Raw genomic sequence first — 17194 nt, forward strand, 5'->3', positions numbered from 1 at the left:
TCATATCTTGGCAGTGATTTGACAGAGAATAAAGGTGTCAATCTAAACAAAACACTTAAAGGGACACTGTGCCCCAAAAATCAAAAATACAGATTTTTCCTCTGGCCTGTAGGACTATTCATCCATCTAGATTATTTTTCTGTGGGTTGCAGAGTTTCTGCTGTCTTTCCTTCGACTATAGAAAGAAAATAGTTCCATCATGAAACTGCTCAACACAAAGTCTGTAGATTATCTTCAGTTACTGGGTCCTGATTTCAGGAAAGAGACATTGCTGTTGAGCTTTTCAAATGTATTCTTGCGGCGCTTTGAACAACACACACAGAGTGGCATCTAGTTCCTTTAAATTTGAGACAAGGCAGACAAATCTACGAATGATATTTCCAAAACTCTGCAGCTCACACCGAAATAATCTAGATTACATGTGTCAAACTCAAGGCCTCCCTACCTAGCACCTTATTTTATATGGCTCTCATGTTATTTTGAGTTTATTACTTATACCACCTTTGTCGGAATGCAACTAACCTGTCAAGTATTTTTAATGAATTTATTGTTTAGTCTATAATGAAAAACATTGATCATTGTTTCCCAAAGTCCACCATGACATCCTCAGGTCTTGTTCTGTCCACAACCCAGTCTGCTGTCAAAGAGGACTACAGAAACCAGAGAATATTCACATTTGAGAAGGTGGAATCAGAGAATTTTGACTTTTAAAAAATATGGAAACTGGTTAATCAATTATCAGATTAGCTGGTAATTAATTTAATGGTTGGCTAACAATTGAAAAATCATTGCAGTTTACCACTTTGTAGATTTCATAAAAAAATAAAAACTGTAATAATCGTACACTGTTGTCCATTATTTTTCACAGACTTCTGCTTTCAGGGCTACGTATTAATCATTAAGTTATCTTTAAAACTAATAATAATCAAATGCAGAGGCAATTATCTAACATGAAAACAAGTTGGTACATTTATATTGCTTTCATTTATATCCTGCACTTTGAGAGCAACCATAATGCTGATGTGGCCTGGGAACAAATTGAGTCTGACACTCCTGAATGCATAAATAGCTTTACAGGTAAGAGGAAAGATTTGTAATTTTGATTGTGGGTTGACCGTCCCTTTAGATTGTAGCAAATCACTACAGAAAACAGAACTCTCATGTATTTTTGTTACGACAGCTGTAGCGCAGTTACAGGTGTGTAGAAGCTGCAGCCTCAGCACTCTTCTGCTCACGGCTCGTTTCACACTTGCACTCCTCCACCACCATCACTCTCCTCTCCCGGACCTCAGCTCCACAGCGCAGGGGCACGACCACAGTGTGAGCTTTGGATGGGGCGCAACGAGAGCACGGGGCCCCGCGGTGGTGAAGGAGGGCCCCTGCCCCAGTCCCCAGCCCTGCAAACTCCCCCTCGGATGGGACAAACAGGGAACTGCACTGGCCGAAACACAGCTTGTTGTGTACTGTTACTGTGTCACATCCGTCTGCTGTTACATGCTGTTAGGATGACAGAGAGACACAAGATTAGATTAAATATCACAGCAATACTTTCAGCCTTTACCTCTTGAGGGTTTAAAAATCAATACTTTGTGTTTATGTAATTCTACAACAGCTAATCATCCACCAGAGCCGTAATAATAATCTTTATGAGAGAAAAGACGCCTCTCTTATTGCCACTGAAACCGTTCCTAATATTGCTATATTATATTTGTCTGTGTAAAGAATCACTCTTTTTAATGCTCTTGTTCATGTGTTGCACAGACATCTATTTGGCAGAGAAAGAACATAAAATGCTGGCATAACGCATGGTGGATGAGTAGAACGCAACATGCACACCACTTGCTTTGTCTGTTTTTTGGTGCAGGGAATCAAATCCCCCAAAAGTCCATTTCAAAGAAAAAAAGTCACACAGAAAGTTACACACTTAACATCTCTGCATTCATCTATTAAACAAGTTTTGGTCACAAGGACCTTTCTCAAGACGTCCCAGTGAGCTTTAAGGGGGTTTTCAACATTGATATATTCAGTCTGAATATCTGGGAGCTCTTTTCAACCAGCTAAAATGCAATTACAACATCAGTGCATCACAAAAAACAAATTTGTTTAATCGTTTTGGTGGTTGGATCAGTTGTACATTGACAGAGATGATATTGATTAATGTGAAGATATTTATCCAAAGTCAGATTTTATGGGAATTGAAATGTGTCTAGACAAAACTGTAATTTCAACGGATTGGTCACAGCTCTGGCTACTGTATATGCACCGGGATGGATGGGTGGGTTATTTGCACATTGTAGAGGATTAAAAATGTCACTGCTGCAAATCCTGGTGAAATATGGTCTAAGTGTGAACATTCAGTCAATGTCTGTGAAAGAACTTTTACCTTTTCTGAACATCTTTTCATCAACGACTTGTTTTTTAAATGTCTTTTCAATGGAAAAAATGCCCACTGGGACTTCAACCGTAAAGCAACAAAGTGCTTAAATACAGGCCATAACTGCATGACGCACAGCTGTGTTGGTGCTGTGTCATAGTCACAAACAGCAGCTTATTCATCATATTCATTACCCTCAATGATCAAAACACTAATCTGCAATTCTCTTAACACCAGCAAAAGGGGAAGATTTCTGTCAAGTTAGTGGTAGGTGATTTTTAAAAGGAAAGTAAAGGCCTATCTTTCTAATCTGGCTTTTAATTCTTAACTAGAAGTAATGTTATAAAAAAGAGCAAAGAGCAAAATTTTCAGAAGTACAGGCTCACCAAAACAAACATGTTTAAATTATAACGTTAAAAAATTGTTGCCTCATACCTGAGTGAAGGGTACAGCAGCGCATGTCTGTTTAGTGTCCTTCAGGTTGACGGGCAGGGACATGGTCATCTTATCTCCTTTGTTTATGGCTCTCTGCCACATCTGCAGGCCCTGCTTCTTCTTTACCTCCATCTCAGTGCTGGAGGCTTTAGGTTGCAGGTGGTTCAGTGGACTCACTGGGGTCTTTGGGGCCGAACCTGCACGCCCATGGGACAGGAAAGCGGGGAAGGCCATTCTGGAGCTGAGGAACGGGGCTCTTCTCGGGATCAGCCCCCTTCTGAAGAACCCTGACTGGGCCAGGGCACGAGGGTCCAGCTGCACGACCTTAACTACTCCCTGTGTAGGTTCATCTGGTCCGCTGCCAGATGATTCAAACTCGACTCTTGTCACTATGTTGTCAAAGGTATTGTGCGGGAATGTAAGAGCGACCGCTGTCCAACTTGCCAAAAGAATCAGGCTGAGAAGGAAAGCCATTCTTTGACACAAAAAGAGATGCTTCTAAAAACTGAGTAATTTAAAAAATTAAAAAGTTACAGCAAAAGTTTCCAAAGATGTATTTGAAAAAATTTTCGTCTGGTGGTTTGGTTCAAGGTTCCAAATGACAACCTTGCTGTCAGTGCTTTGTCAGTGTGATGGAGGGAGTCTTTTATATATGTAGCTGCCAGTTCTCACCTGTGCTTTAATGCAAAGAAGGTGTCACAATTCCCACGCCAGACCAGACATCACACCAAGCTTAAAACTACAGGTTGTGGATGGCTGCCAGACTCAGAGGATTTCAGTTTCAAGGTGAGCATTAAAAATGTGGTCATAAAAACTCTGAGGCTGATTGCATGGATACAGATTTTTAGTTGAGTAAATCACTTTTGTATATCTAAACTTTTTTTTTTTTTTTTTTTAAATAGAGTTGGGTGAAAAATTAAAGGAAAAAAACAACAGTGAGCAGCCAGAACAGCTTCAATGCACCTTTTTGCATAGATTCATAATGTCCCTGAGCTACAGGAGGTATCTTCCAAAAGATATTTACTCTTTTGATGTTTTTTTTTTTAAATCTCCCATTAGTGTTTAAAAGTGGTGAAATGCAACTAAATACATTTACTCAAGTACTTAACTTAAAGGCAGACAATGCTGGATTTTCCCAAAAATAATGCATAGACTCTCTCAGTTACTTGTACTCAGTTACATCTCAGAGGCAAATATTCTCCTTTTTCCTCCGTTACATTTGTCTGACAGCTTTAGTTACTAGTTACTTTACTTTTCTAATTGCAATTTTTCATATCCTTCCTGTCCAGTGGGAGTATACCCAACTTGCATTCTGATTTTCAACCACTGACCAAAAGCCATTAAACTTGATACAGAGAATAAATCATTTACTGAACTAAAACTAAAACTTTTTGTATCCCAGCCCTTATTTTCAGGAAGACTGATGCTATCTACTCAACAATAAAACACTTCTTATTCAGTTGCAGGTGTTTTTATTACCTTTGGCTGTAAAGCAATAATGACTTTATGCACTTTGTGTAAACAGGCCGTCTCCTGTCCATTTATTTCCACCAGCATCTTCTCAGCCTCTCCCTTAACGTCCCATCATTACACCATTAGACTTCAGTGGGCTCTGTCACCCGTGACCTGATCACACACACTGGCAGTGGAAGGTCGACTGGCTGACAAGGTTATAATACAAATGGTGTTTGAGTTTCTCATAGAGACGTTGATGTAAAGAGGCACTTTCTCACATTGACTCTTCTCCATGTCTGTTTCCCAATGATCACTTAAGATGATGGTCCAGATAGACACAAGATGGGAGAGTTAAACGACTCACAGTCTGCAGTCTGAAGACTTTCTCACACTGAATGACCTGGAACAATCACACAGCGGTTGGTGAGATCTATAGGTCCAACTTTAGTGACTACTTGCAATGTCAATACAGTAATCTAGAATGTGTGAGAATGTGTTCAGTATTAATATGTGAAAATCATTTCCACTAACTGCAGAATATATATTTTCCACAAGAGGGCAGAGTTTACAAAGTATTATCTCCCCTGCTTGTCCCACTGCTTTCTCATTACTCAAGACACACGGTTCTCAGTGAACTATGGATCACATTTTAAAAGATTTTTTGAAAGAACTGTTGAAATATCACTTTGTCTCGGTTTCTCACTGGAGTTTAATGTGTCAGTTCAAAGACAGCCTTCAAAATGATGATGAATCCTGTTCTCAGAAAGAGGAAACTCAGTTCAGAAGCAGAAACCTTTTTTTCCTCTCAAGACCATTGACTTTATTTTGCACAACTTCCCGCTTCTACCAGTGATTTTGCCCAAAGAATAAAGTCAGTAAAACCAGATAAAAAGAATGCATGGTGTAAAGTAAACACTATGAGTACAAAAACTGTTAAGGAAACTTTTCAATGTGTGAGCTGCGTCTTGAGTCTCAGGTTGGATCGTCTAAAGAAGAAAGGTCTACAAAGGTGGAACTATTAAAAGGCCAGGCTGAGCCTGTGCCACCACAGAGGTGGTATGTGCTTAATTGTAACTAAATAAAGTGCTTCACTGTTAATAAAATGCACATTAACACACAGCATGAAAACTGCAAGGATAGTACAATGTATAAACTGAGACAGATCTAAAATACAAAAGTAATCCAACAAGCAAAACAATACAGAATTAGTTCACTTTTACAGGCTATGTGATTAGTATATACTGTGCACAGACATTTGTATCTGTATCTGTTTGACCAACAAAATTGTCTGTCTCTGTTTCTGTATTCGGATAAAAGTCCAGGAGTGGGTGTGGTTCATACTGGGAGTCATGTTACATCAGGCAATTTTTTTAATTTTTTAATGTAATATCCATTGACAATGTAACTGGTTTGCCTACAAAGGGTCAAAATGATAATTAAATATTTCCACATCCTCATACTGTACTTTCCATCTCTCTCTCTCTTAATTTTTAGCTAAAATACGTTTGTTTTATAAATCAAAAGATTCTATTTTGTGTTGGAAATAGAAACTGTATGGTAAATTCTTCGCTAGTGAGAGTTGCTAGTTCTCTAAAGAATTACCAAGACAGTGTGATGAAACAAATCTCTTTACTTCATTCAGAACGGAGAGAAGACTCAGTCACAGTGCTCTCTGAAGGTCACAGTGTCTTGCCTTACATGCAAAAACAACAGTTGCTGGTTCCATGACAGTGGTGATTCAATCTTTCCTTCTTCAGATGTTAACAATATGTAAGCACAGTAACTTACTTCTGAGTACAATGTGCCATTGATTTTACACTCAAACTTACAGTCATCTTCCTTCCTCACAACTTAGAGACAAAGAATCCCATTATCAATACACTGAATATTCATCATCTTCCACATAATATGGATTATGAGTATTTAAAATGCTGACTTTCTGTATTTATCAGAAGTCTGAGGAAGAAATCCTTTAAACAGGTGCCACTTGGTGTGTCTGTCTGTTTCAACTCCAGTTTTACACAAACGCTCACAAGCAACAGATACTGATATTGTTTAACACATGGAAAAACAATATGAAGTTTTGAGTCACATGTTGGATGAACTTCAGTTCAAATCGTTTTATGATGACAACAAAGGTGAGACTATATTCAGATTATGACGCCACTGAGGACGGTCATCAGGGATCTTTGGCACAGCATGTGACAGGTGAACCTGCTGCTTCAGCAGACAACAGTGACCACACACTCAACTTCACTGACTAGACTTCATTCAGCATACCGTCGTTTTATGAAACCTGTAACCTGTTTTCAGCAGCAGTTAACATGTTGAAATGTCATTTATTTACACGGAAACTGAAGCAGTTCCAAAAGGCTAGACACTCACCTTTACATTCCCCAATGCATTTTATGAGCTGCTCATTCATATTATCTGTTGATAAGATCCAACCTTATAAGCTCAGCTAATGGTACTAATGACCTGCCACATGTACAGCAAGCAACTAAATAAGTAGCACTGTTGAGGAATTTAAAAGTAGGGAAAAAAAACACGAAGATGTGTGTTTGTGGTGGAAGGGTTAATGCAAAAAACTGAACAATCACTTGCTCCTTTTCTTACCCAGCATGCACAGATAAAATGTCAGTAGTGCCTCCACAAATGAAAAGAAAAGCAAGAGAAAAACTAAAGCCAACAAGGACTGGTAAGCAAATATTTGAACTGCAGTACATGTATAAACTCATGATTTTGAAAAACAGACCATAATTCCTGAGTTTCACCTGTAAGCTCTCAGTCACTTCCCACCTTTAAACCTGTATTAACCGAGTTCTTGGTCACATATTGGCAGCGGAAAACAAACCCTTAATACAACTCTGACGTCAGCCACCAAATAACGTTGATTTGGTGAACAGCTGCTTACTTATGGATGCAGCAGTAACAGAGTAAAATCAGCATTCGGTTGTGTTGTGTTAGTTGTGTCTAACCCCTACCTAAATCCAGAATCTGTCTCTCCTCTGATCGCTAGCTGCTAACTTCTGTCAGTTGTTTGGTGTTGGACAGGTAATGTACAAAATGTGAGTGGTGTGAGTGAAGCAACACAGTGACGTTGCAGACTGAAAAACAAAACAATGAGCTATAAGTCTTTATGAATCTCCACAGAGCTGAGGGGAAGTGCAGCAGTCTGCTATACTTTAATAACAGTCCACAGAATGCTGGAGTTAATTGATCAGAACTGAGTATTTAACAAAGTCATGTAATAATATGAAATGATGCTCAACAGGGTCGTGCAGTTCTTGAATCATTCAAGAGTTTATTTCACAATAATGACATGCTCACTGTCCGTTATTCTGCTAATTAAACATCCACTTACCAAAAAAGAATCAATAATTTGACACAAGATATTGTTTTTAAGCTTATTTCACTGATTCCAATATCTATATCTATTTATTACTCCTCCAGAGTGTACACTGTGTCCATATCAATGGTTTGTTCTTGATAGCATCTGTCTGTCGTAAAGAAATAATAGACGTTACAGTGCTATGATTGACCAATCGAGTTTTGACAAAGTCATGTATTAAAGACACTGTAAAGAATAGTTCAACAGCCCGCTTGGAGGCGGGTTGGGCTCTCTTTGGCCTGACTCCAGAGATGGTCCATCATGGGGGCAACTCAGCACAGCTTGGTGCGTTACAAGTGGTGATGGAAATGCAAATCAACGTGGCGCAGCCAAAAGTACCAATGGAAAGCCCCATTTATCTGAGATGCTGGTGGTCTACTGCAACATCTAGTGCCAGTGAATCTCGCCTACAGCATCTTTAAATCTTGAACTCTTCCAAATGTTTTCTCTGCTAAGGACGTATCAGAATCATAATATGATGCATAGTAAAGCAAAAACCCTTTTGCACAAGAAGTTTTTTTACTTGTGTAGAAAGTTTTGTAGGAAATCCGGAAGGAAAGCTGGTATAGTCTGCAGAAAGTCATTTGGACTTTCTTAACAAATAAATGCCTCCAAACATGCAGTTGATTGTAGACTTGGAATCTTTAATGACATCTTACTCACAGGCCCACATATAAATTCTAACATGTGGCATAGTTTTACATTTGTTTTGTATATACATAGTTTTACTTTTCATCTTGATAGGCCTGCATTTACATATTACATGTTGACCAACTTAACATATTAACATATGCCTATGAAAATTTACTAAAGAAGATCAGAATCATGCAAAAATTGAAAAAAAAGAAAAGGTCAAGATCATTATATTTATTACTTCAATATGATCAAATGTACAAAAATAAATGTATTATATTCCTGCAGTGAATTTGACAGACATAAACAACTGACAAGACTTCCCTGGTTGCCCTGTGCATCATTACACATTACTAACGATATGTATCAACACAAATAATGTAAGTTGACAGCCCTTCTTAAAACATAAATAAATCACAGTATAAATGTGTACAGATATAGTTTTAGACACCAGCTCCACTGATGACCTCTCAACTTTGATTTTAATGCTTTGCATATCAATAACACATGTAGAGCACTAAAGTCTGTTAATCAGTTCATTTTGAATCAAATAAAAAAAAACATTGTACTGTTCAGAAAAGAAACAGCTTACAAGTAAAATTTCTCCACCAATCACAATGTTGTTATCTCATGTAAAAACAGGAAACATTACGCCTTGGTGCCAATCTGTTTGTAGAGAACCATCGAAACCACCATGGCAGCAATCTGTAAAGACAAGTTCATCAAAACGTCATCAACACATCAGTGCATCATCTAAACACAGTTTAATACATCAGAGAACAGGTTATAGACTGTAAATGTTGATATACTTCTGGAGGATATTAAATTATAGAGACATAAGGCATCATAACAGCCTAAATTTAGGGTTCATGAGAGGATACAAGCCTACTGGACCATCCTCTAATTATTTCTGCTGTGCTGTGTAACAGGACAAAGCATGGCCTCAAGTGGCTACTATGACATGACAGTGAACATTTTTGGCTTGTCACAAATTTAAAAATTTCAAACGATGAATGAATATATTTAAATGTATATATACAGTATATAAATTACATTTTCGGTCACTTGTGTGCAGTCGAAATTATTGTGAACACAACAATGACACATCATCAGACACACCCTCTGAGTTGAAATTGCAAAAAGTTGCTTATCGACACATGCAGCAGTTACGGAGCAACATTATCATTCATTTGGAGTCTTGTTTGTATCCAGCTGACTAATTTAAGTCCAATATTCACTCTCCATTTAGCTCTCCTCACCAACTCCTGAGGGAAATATCTGGCTCTTAAGCTGCTAAATGCTCCACTACACTCACCAGTTAACTGTGTCTGTGTCTGCTGTCAGGTCAGAGCTGGTAGTGTTCTTGAGTTTTTAATGCTTTTTTGTTTTTGTTTTTTTTTACAAAAACAACTGGAAACAATGCTTTGAGAGCAGTAACACTGAACCAAAACTGGTAAAGCTGCAGATTCAGGTTCTCTGAAGTAGATCAAAAGACAATTTTGAGATATTTGGCTCAAATACCACCCTGTAAAAGAAATTATTTGGCCAGAGTACAAAAAAATGCAAACAACCTGGGCTGTTTGACTTGGTTTTCTATACCTCAAGAGCAGTGATTCCTAGAGCCACAGCTGCAATCAGCACAGCGTTGTCCTCAATCAGCTGCAGCAGCTTGTTAAAGCAGCCCTCAATATCCTGGAGGAGAAACAACAGGTTTTAGCAGGGATAGGGAATGGCTGTTGCATTTTATCACAACTTTTATTGCCGACATGCACAAAGTTAAATCAAAAGTGACTTGGTCTCGTACCGAATTCTCTGCAGTGCGTGCATCACATATCCCTGAATCTCCGGTAATGGTTGCATTGCAGCATGTGAGTGGATAAACCATCCCTCCATGGTTATTGTAAAAAGGCGAGCCATCAAAATCTGTGTAGTTCTTGAATCCGCAGCACTTCAGCTAGAATGAAACCACAAAGGGTTACAACACACACACAAAAATACATACTGCTGTAATGCTACTAGATGGGACAGAAGAATTAGGTTTTACATTTTTACACATTCCTGCAAAATTTGGTAAAAGAACATCAGCATGGGGTTATTTTTTCACCTAACAAAGACAGAAGGATATATAAATCAAGAAATCAAATAATTGTTAGTGTTGGACCCGTTGAGCACAGATCCCAGGTGGGACGGAGGCAAAGTTAATTACTTTTTTTTAAAAGGAACTGAAAGTAAATATTTAAAAGTCAACTCCACTTTGAAAATAATTCACACATGAACACATTCATGTGTTATTTTCATCTGGTGAAAACAAGCAGAGCTGTAGTGCAGGGCCAGTTAATCCATGTAGTGTACATATATGTCAAACACTTCATCATAGGTTAGTTAATGGGGATGCTTCCACCCTAACTTCTAAAAAACATGAAGTTGTGCCCCCACAATACATTATTTTGAAATAATTCACACTGAAACACATCTACACATCTCTTTCTCCTGGTTAAAACAGTCAATAAGTCTAATGTTCATCTGTAGCAAACACTGCATCACAGGTTAGTTAATGATGTTTCTGAGTAAATGACATGTCTGCTGATTGTGCCTGTAGATCCAAGCAAGCCAGAAAAGAGTCTTTCTGATGGTGTAACTAAAGTATTAAATGTTAAATATAAAGCCCGACCATAAAACACCTGCTTTTAGAATGCAGTCTGGTTTAACAGTCTGCCCACTTAAAAGACTGCTGAGGGTATTTTAATGTTAATAATTCTCATAAATTGAGGTGACCTAACGTCTAATAATGAACCTTGTCAACAGCATAAAATAATGTAGGAAGCGGAGCTAAAACCTGTTCTCTACTTCCCTTGGCTTGTAGCACATATTCATGTAATAAGTGCAAACTGCAATCAAAACAGAGACAGCAGATTCACTCTGCTCCACTTCACACACAATCCTAAACTGTAGTGAAATCTGCACCCATGGTGTTGACTGAGGTGTACGCTCAAAGAGCGAACTGAAATTTATATTTACTCACAAAGTGAGTTAAACATATTTTACCTCGTCCATGGTGGCGTTCCAGAGTTCAGTCAGGCCGCTGTCTTTTCCATACTGCTCTCTAATGTTCCTTCTAACGTCTTTATCAAGAGAGGCAAGAAGCTGATCAGCCTGAGGTGAGCAAGTTGAAAATCATTATACTCGGTCCATTTCAGCAAAGCTCTTCAGGATGTTTGAACTTGCTGATTATTGCTGAGGAGATCTCGTTTTAGTTTTGAGAGCCACTTACCAAACCCTGGAAGACAAGCAGCACCACAGCTCCCGCAACCTCGATGAGGAAGATAATCAGCACAATACTGAAGAACTGCATGGGGAGAAAGTGATAAATGACACTGTAAACTTCTCATTATATCATGCATAAAATCAGGTCTCACCAACAGAGTGAGAAACAGGCAACTTTTAAGCAGACAGTAAGTTTAGGGCTGCACAATTAATTGAAATATTATAGAAACTGCAGAATGATCAACATCCCAATTGCAGAGGCTACAAGTTTAGGATAAATGAAAAATGAGTAACAAAACAGAATTAGAATGAATTACTATAATGCTGCAGAGACACCCTGGTCTGGTCTAAAAGTTCTTTCAGCTAAAGTGAAACTGGTGATGCGAAAATGATCATTCTTGAGTGATATTGTGGTCGCAGTGTCTCCAGTTTTAATTAAATTATTTTTATTTAAAAAGATAGATGTTTATGTCACTTTGAAGAGATCTAATAATACCACAGGAGATTTTCATTTAATTTGATAAGACTTAATAATACATTATGTATTAAGCAGCAGGAGTACAGGTGTAGGAAGCTAAGCAATGTACTGCTGTGGACAGGGTCAGCAGCAAAACAGTGACTTAAAAGAAGGCCTTCCCAAAGAAATCAGTATCAGTTTGAGTGTAGGCTATATTTAGAACGTTTTCACAGCTTCAGCTTGCTGTCAGACAGACTTTTCTGATGGTAAATCGCTGTTATATAAGCCAAATATTGTTCTGTCCAAAACAATCAGACTCCTCTGGGGAAAAAAAAGTGGCTTTAATTTACAGACCACAGGAAATTCTGGTCTACGACTGCCTCAGTTTATGTTAATATGACCTTAAAAATACAGTCTTTCAGTCTTAAGCAATAAGAACTGTTGCATTATTTCAAACATGAGGAAGGTAGATACAGGGGATGATCTTTTTTTTCTACAAACTTTCCCAAAAATGAATTCCTTCAGTGTGTTGAGCTCTTGAGCTCAAACGTGGCTCACCGTCAGCAGCATACACTTGCTCTCCCTGACAGCTCCGCAGCAGCCCAGGAAGCCAATGACCAGCAGCACAGCACCCACTGCAATGAGCAGGTAGCTGATATTGACCAGATGCGACAACCCAGACGGTAGGTCCTCCACGCTATCCAGTAAACCCAGCAGAGAACCACTGTCCACTTTCACCCACACTCCCACACCCAGGATGGCTGCACCTGCCACCTGCATGATGAGTGAGGAAAAAACAGAGAGAAAAGAATAAATCGAAGACAGTAAATGCACATGGTAATAAAACACAGAGATGATAAAATATTGAAAAGATGCCTGACAGACAGTGGTGAAAGGAGGTACATCTTTTTATAAACAGGCAATAGCTAAGAGAAATTGCTAAAAGGCATGCTGAGTTGTACCATAAAAGACTTTAAGCACACAATATTTAAAAAAAAATGTTCTCTGGTGAGAGTTTGAACTATAGATATGAGAGGTCAGGTGAGCAGGAGTTCAGCCTGATAACATTTTAGAATAGGCTGTGTTTGAAAAGAAAAAGCCTAGAACCTAACCCTAATCCTACTAATGAAGTCTTAAAATAATAATTATAAAATTTGAACTCGTTTTCACTTAAACGCTTGAAATATTTTTATCATGTTCGGCACCACACGTCTTTGATTGATTCAATCAATGTGTTGTTGTCAAGGCTGTTGCGTCAGAGGTAAGCATCACAGGCCAGGATGCAATCAGCCTTTTCTGACAGAACTTGTCAGTATGCTAATTGCTGTCATGCTGAAGAGAAACAGAAAGCATAATAAGCTGGCTCTGGGTGAAATCTGTCTTCACTGAACCTGAGCTAACCATTTACGAGCAAGCTCAGGCCTTACAGCGTGCTTGTACCTGTGCATGGCTACCTGCCCTATCGTTCTACACTGAGTTTGCAAAAGAGTTTTGAAAGGAAGAAAAGAGATGTAACCAGAGATCAGTGTGAGTTTTCTCATTCAGAGAAAGAGAGAGGGGAGGGCGAGAGAAAGAGGAAAGAAATAAAGAAAAACACTGGAAAACACTGCCCTTTTTTGTATCTGGGACATATTTACACATAAAGACGATGAAACTGTAATGAGAGGTGCCATGTTGTTGATTAGATATCAGTGTCAGAGTGTCAGATCATTTTCCCCGTGTATCTTTTGCATCTTCGCAAGGAGCAGCACTTTCAATCAGAAAAAAAAGGTGAGATGCCAAATCTCTATGAAGTGTGGCTGCAGCTGTATGTGATACACATGTGAACCACACTGCTCAAGCATGTAGCGCCATCCTTCCTTTGTTAAGCCCCTGGCTGTGTTGTTTGCATCCACGGTGATGAAATGCACCCTTGGTAAGTATGCTAGCGCTACAATAACCGTCCCCCATCTGATATGTATGTGCACGAACACATTCATATTGTGTGTGCATGAACATGCAGTACACTTATGGGTTTGGGGTTTTGAAAATATGTTCACCCTGATAAAAACAACTTTCTGCTGCAAGTTGTGGTTTCATGGTGGGTTGTATACTGTTATTTAGCAGTGACTTGCTGGAGTCTTTGGCTGCCAGGCAACCAGCAGAAACTATTAGGGAGTGACTGATTAGTTCTAGACATGCTGGATTTTGTTAGACTGTGTATAAAGATACATAAAGGACATAAATACTATATTATATACTGTACAATCAATCATTTTGTTACTTTCAGACAGGCTTGCTCTTTCCCCTTCTTTCCAGTCTTTTTGCTAAGTTAAACTAACCCTTCCCTCACTGTAGCTTCATCTGAAGCATGCAGACATGACAGTGATGTTGATCTTCTTGTATATTTTTCTCAGCAAGTATGTCTTTCCAGTTTAGACTGTAAGGAAGATTTTTTTTTTTTTTTTTTTACAAAGGCAAAGGGAATAGCTAGCTTGCACTCTTTGATACATTATAATGTGTGCAATGAAAGCTGTCTAGTCTGTTTTCCTGTGGGACCAGGCCTACATAGAGCTGGACAGCAGAGACAGAAAATTAGCAGTTTTCTTCATTCCAACTTACAAAGATGCCGCCATTGAAGATAAACATCATCAGTTTGAGAAAGCCGGAGCAACACATCTTGGCAGTTTTTTTTTTTTTAATCCACCCTGTTAAAAAAAAAGAAAACACATAAATTAATTTAGCTGCTAACTAAATGATGGCTTGGTCATAGTTCCTTATTTATTGTGTAGAGGATTAGACAACTTTGCATTTTACCTCTCATATGAAAATCAATGGCTTACAACACGAGCACCAACATGGGTCAAATGGCATTTACTGGTTATACATTAACCACAGTCACTGGCAGAAAAACAGACAGGGTCTTAATCTCCTCTAAATAAATAAAAAGTGTTTGACGTTGACGTAATCCATGGTTTCGGTTGATGTGTGAGAAGTGATTTGTTCATAGCCACCCTTCATCCTTTGTTTAAGTTAAGTTATTTAAAGGATTTTGAAGTACATGATTGGATCACATGGCATGTTTGCAGGTTTCCTCTTAACACACAGGACTCCATCTGTTGCAGAGGGGGAAAATTCACTTCCTCCAGTTTTATGAACTTTACTGGAAGACTGCATATGCAGTTTTATGGTATCATGACACTAAATCAATTGTACCATAAAATCATAACCCATATCTATATTAACATAGACAGAGACACTGTCCTTTACATTGTTGAGAGAGTCCAAAGATTGAATTTGCAGTATATGTCATAAAATTTGTGAAATCAAGGTTTAAAAGATGACATGTAAGTAGGTCATAATCAAGCCCCACTTCATCAAAGGCCCTCTGATGAGTTCATGATTAATGGAAAGACAACTTATCTGCTTACTGGTAGTTACACTTCAAGTAGCTCAGAAGAGCCATAAAACACCCACACCCTGTCCCCAATCTTGCAAAACAACTTTGTTTCCGATTGTTTACTATGTCAGAGACAGGAGCTCAGTTTTATAGTTATCGATCTTTATTTTCTTCCTTATTGCAGCTGTGATGAGAACCTGACTGGCACAGGTTGCCTTCTTTCCAAGAGGAAATAAAATGCTTCCATAACACCAGAAAAATCACATGCTGTTTATTTGAATAGGATACATGTAATGGAAGCATCGAGACAGTAAAACACGACAAATAAAGGTTTTTAATGCAACTTGAAAAGTCAAAGAAAACAGTTTAGGCTCTGTTATTGGAGATGTAACAACTAAAGGAGTTTCCTCTGCCTTACATAGCTATATTGTTAAAGAGAGCTGAGTTGGATGATATTTAGCTTATTCAGTCTGTTAGCTGTTAAAATATAGTGTTACCAATTTAAATGTGAAAACTACTTGTATACTACTACTGTATATATATATATATATATATATATATATATATATATATATATATATATACATATATATATATTTCACATTTCAAATGTGAAAAATACTTATATATATATATATAGTTTTCATATTTAAATTGGTCATATATACATACAAACATACATATATATATATATACATATATATATATATACAGTCTTCAAAAGTCTAAAATTTGACTTGCTGAAACCTGCAGAAACCCTGAAGATAATGATGTGTCTAATGTATACTGCTGTGTATGATGTATGTATTTGTATTGGATTGCTGTCTTTAAAACAAATTACCCCTTAAGTCTTTGTTAACTTACTTTTCTCTCTGGCAAAAAATACCGATCATGTCATGTGTATATTCGCTTTAAAGTGTTTTTAGTGTAAATAAAAGTTTTTCAGTTGTTTATTATATAGTTTGTTAAAAGTATGAAAAACCATGAAGCTCCTACCTGTACAGCAGTGAAGTCCGTCTGTCCGCTGAGCTCTGATCAATCAGTCTGCTCAAAGAGGCATTCACATGCCCCTTTATCTTCTCACAGGTTTCACACACACACACACACACACACACACACACACACACACACACAGAGAGAGAGAGAGAGAGAGAGAGAGAGAGAGAGGGAAGGGGGAAATAGTGAGTTCATGCCCTACACGTCACCAACTTTGCATTTAGGGTAAGCAACATTTCCTGGTGACCAAAGTCCATTTAAAATATATAAAATAAACTTTTATGATAGAAACTTTACAACCAAGTCAGGGTCAAATAACAATATTGATTAACATTAATGATTTATTACATTCAAGACAGAGCTCAAAATAAAGAGCCATTTCAAAAAGAGGAGCTAAATCCTTAACTAAGAGTCAAGGAATCAAATAATTTAATGTTGGGAATAAACACACACTTTATTCAAAAAGGATTGCCCACTGGCCTGGGGCAAGTAAAATGGCATTGTAGGCTAGTAAATCTGGTAACTTGGTGGTAAAAAAGAATTTAACTATTAAACTATTTTGATAATTGATTAATCGTTGAAGTAATATTTCATGCAAAAAATGGCAGAAAATGATGTTTTCAGTGGAGATTTCCTGTTTTTCTTCATAAATGCAAATAAAAAAATATAAATCTCCTCCTCCTTTATTTTGACTGGCTAAAGTATTTCTTACTGTAACTTTGCCTGGGAAAATGTAAACACAGACTTTTTCAATTGGTGGACAATAGAAGAACTATATAGAAACAGCTGATCTACTCTCTGATGGTCTTG

At 37.9% G+C, this 17194-nt stretch overlaps 2 protein-coding genes across 2 annotated transcripts; both read right to left on the minus strand.

Annotated features, from left to right (window-relative positions):
- Positions 1 to 402: 402 nt before the first annotated feature.
- dand5 (DAN domain family, member 5) lies at positions 403 to 4211 on the minus strand. The gene is made up of 2 exons (XM_084713223.1): positions 2810 to 4211; positions 403 to 1497 (listed from the first exon to the last, which is right to left on the minus strand). Exons 1-2 carry the CDS (start codon positions 3281 to 3283, stop codon positions 1192 to 1194), a joined length of 780 nt encoding a protein of 259 aa, XP_084569349.1. The 5' UTR covers positions 3284 to 4211; the 3' UTR covers positions 403 to 1191.
- Positions 4212 to 8278: 4067 nt separating this feature from the next.
- On the minus strand, positions 8279 to 16457 carry tspan34a (tetraspanin 34a). The gene is made up of 8 exons (XM_084715571.1): positions 16385 to 16457; positions 14611 to 14696; positions 12568 to 12783; positions 11560 to 11634; positions 11334 to 11441; positions 10093 to 10242; positions 9888 to 9980; positions 8279 to 8993 (listed from the first exon to the last, which is right to left on the minus strand). Exons 2-8 carry the CDS (start codon positions 14665 to 14667, stop codon positions 8937 to 8939), a joined length of 756 nt encoding a protein of 251 aa, XP_084571697.1. The 5' UTR covers positions 14668 to 14696; positions 16385 to 16457; the 3' UTR covers positions 8279 to 8936.
- Positions 16458 to 17194: the final 737 nt, after the last annotated feature.

This window comes from Lutjanus erythropterus, chromosome 3, assembly GCF_056507025.1.
Source record: "Lutjanus erythropterus isolate fLutEry1 chromosome 3, fLutEry1.hap2, whole genome shotgun sequence".
Lineage (NCBI taxonomy): Eukaryota > Metazoa > Chordata > Actinopteri > Lutjaniformes > Lutjanidae > Lutjanus > Lutjanus erythropterus.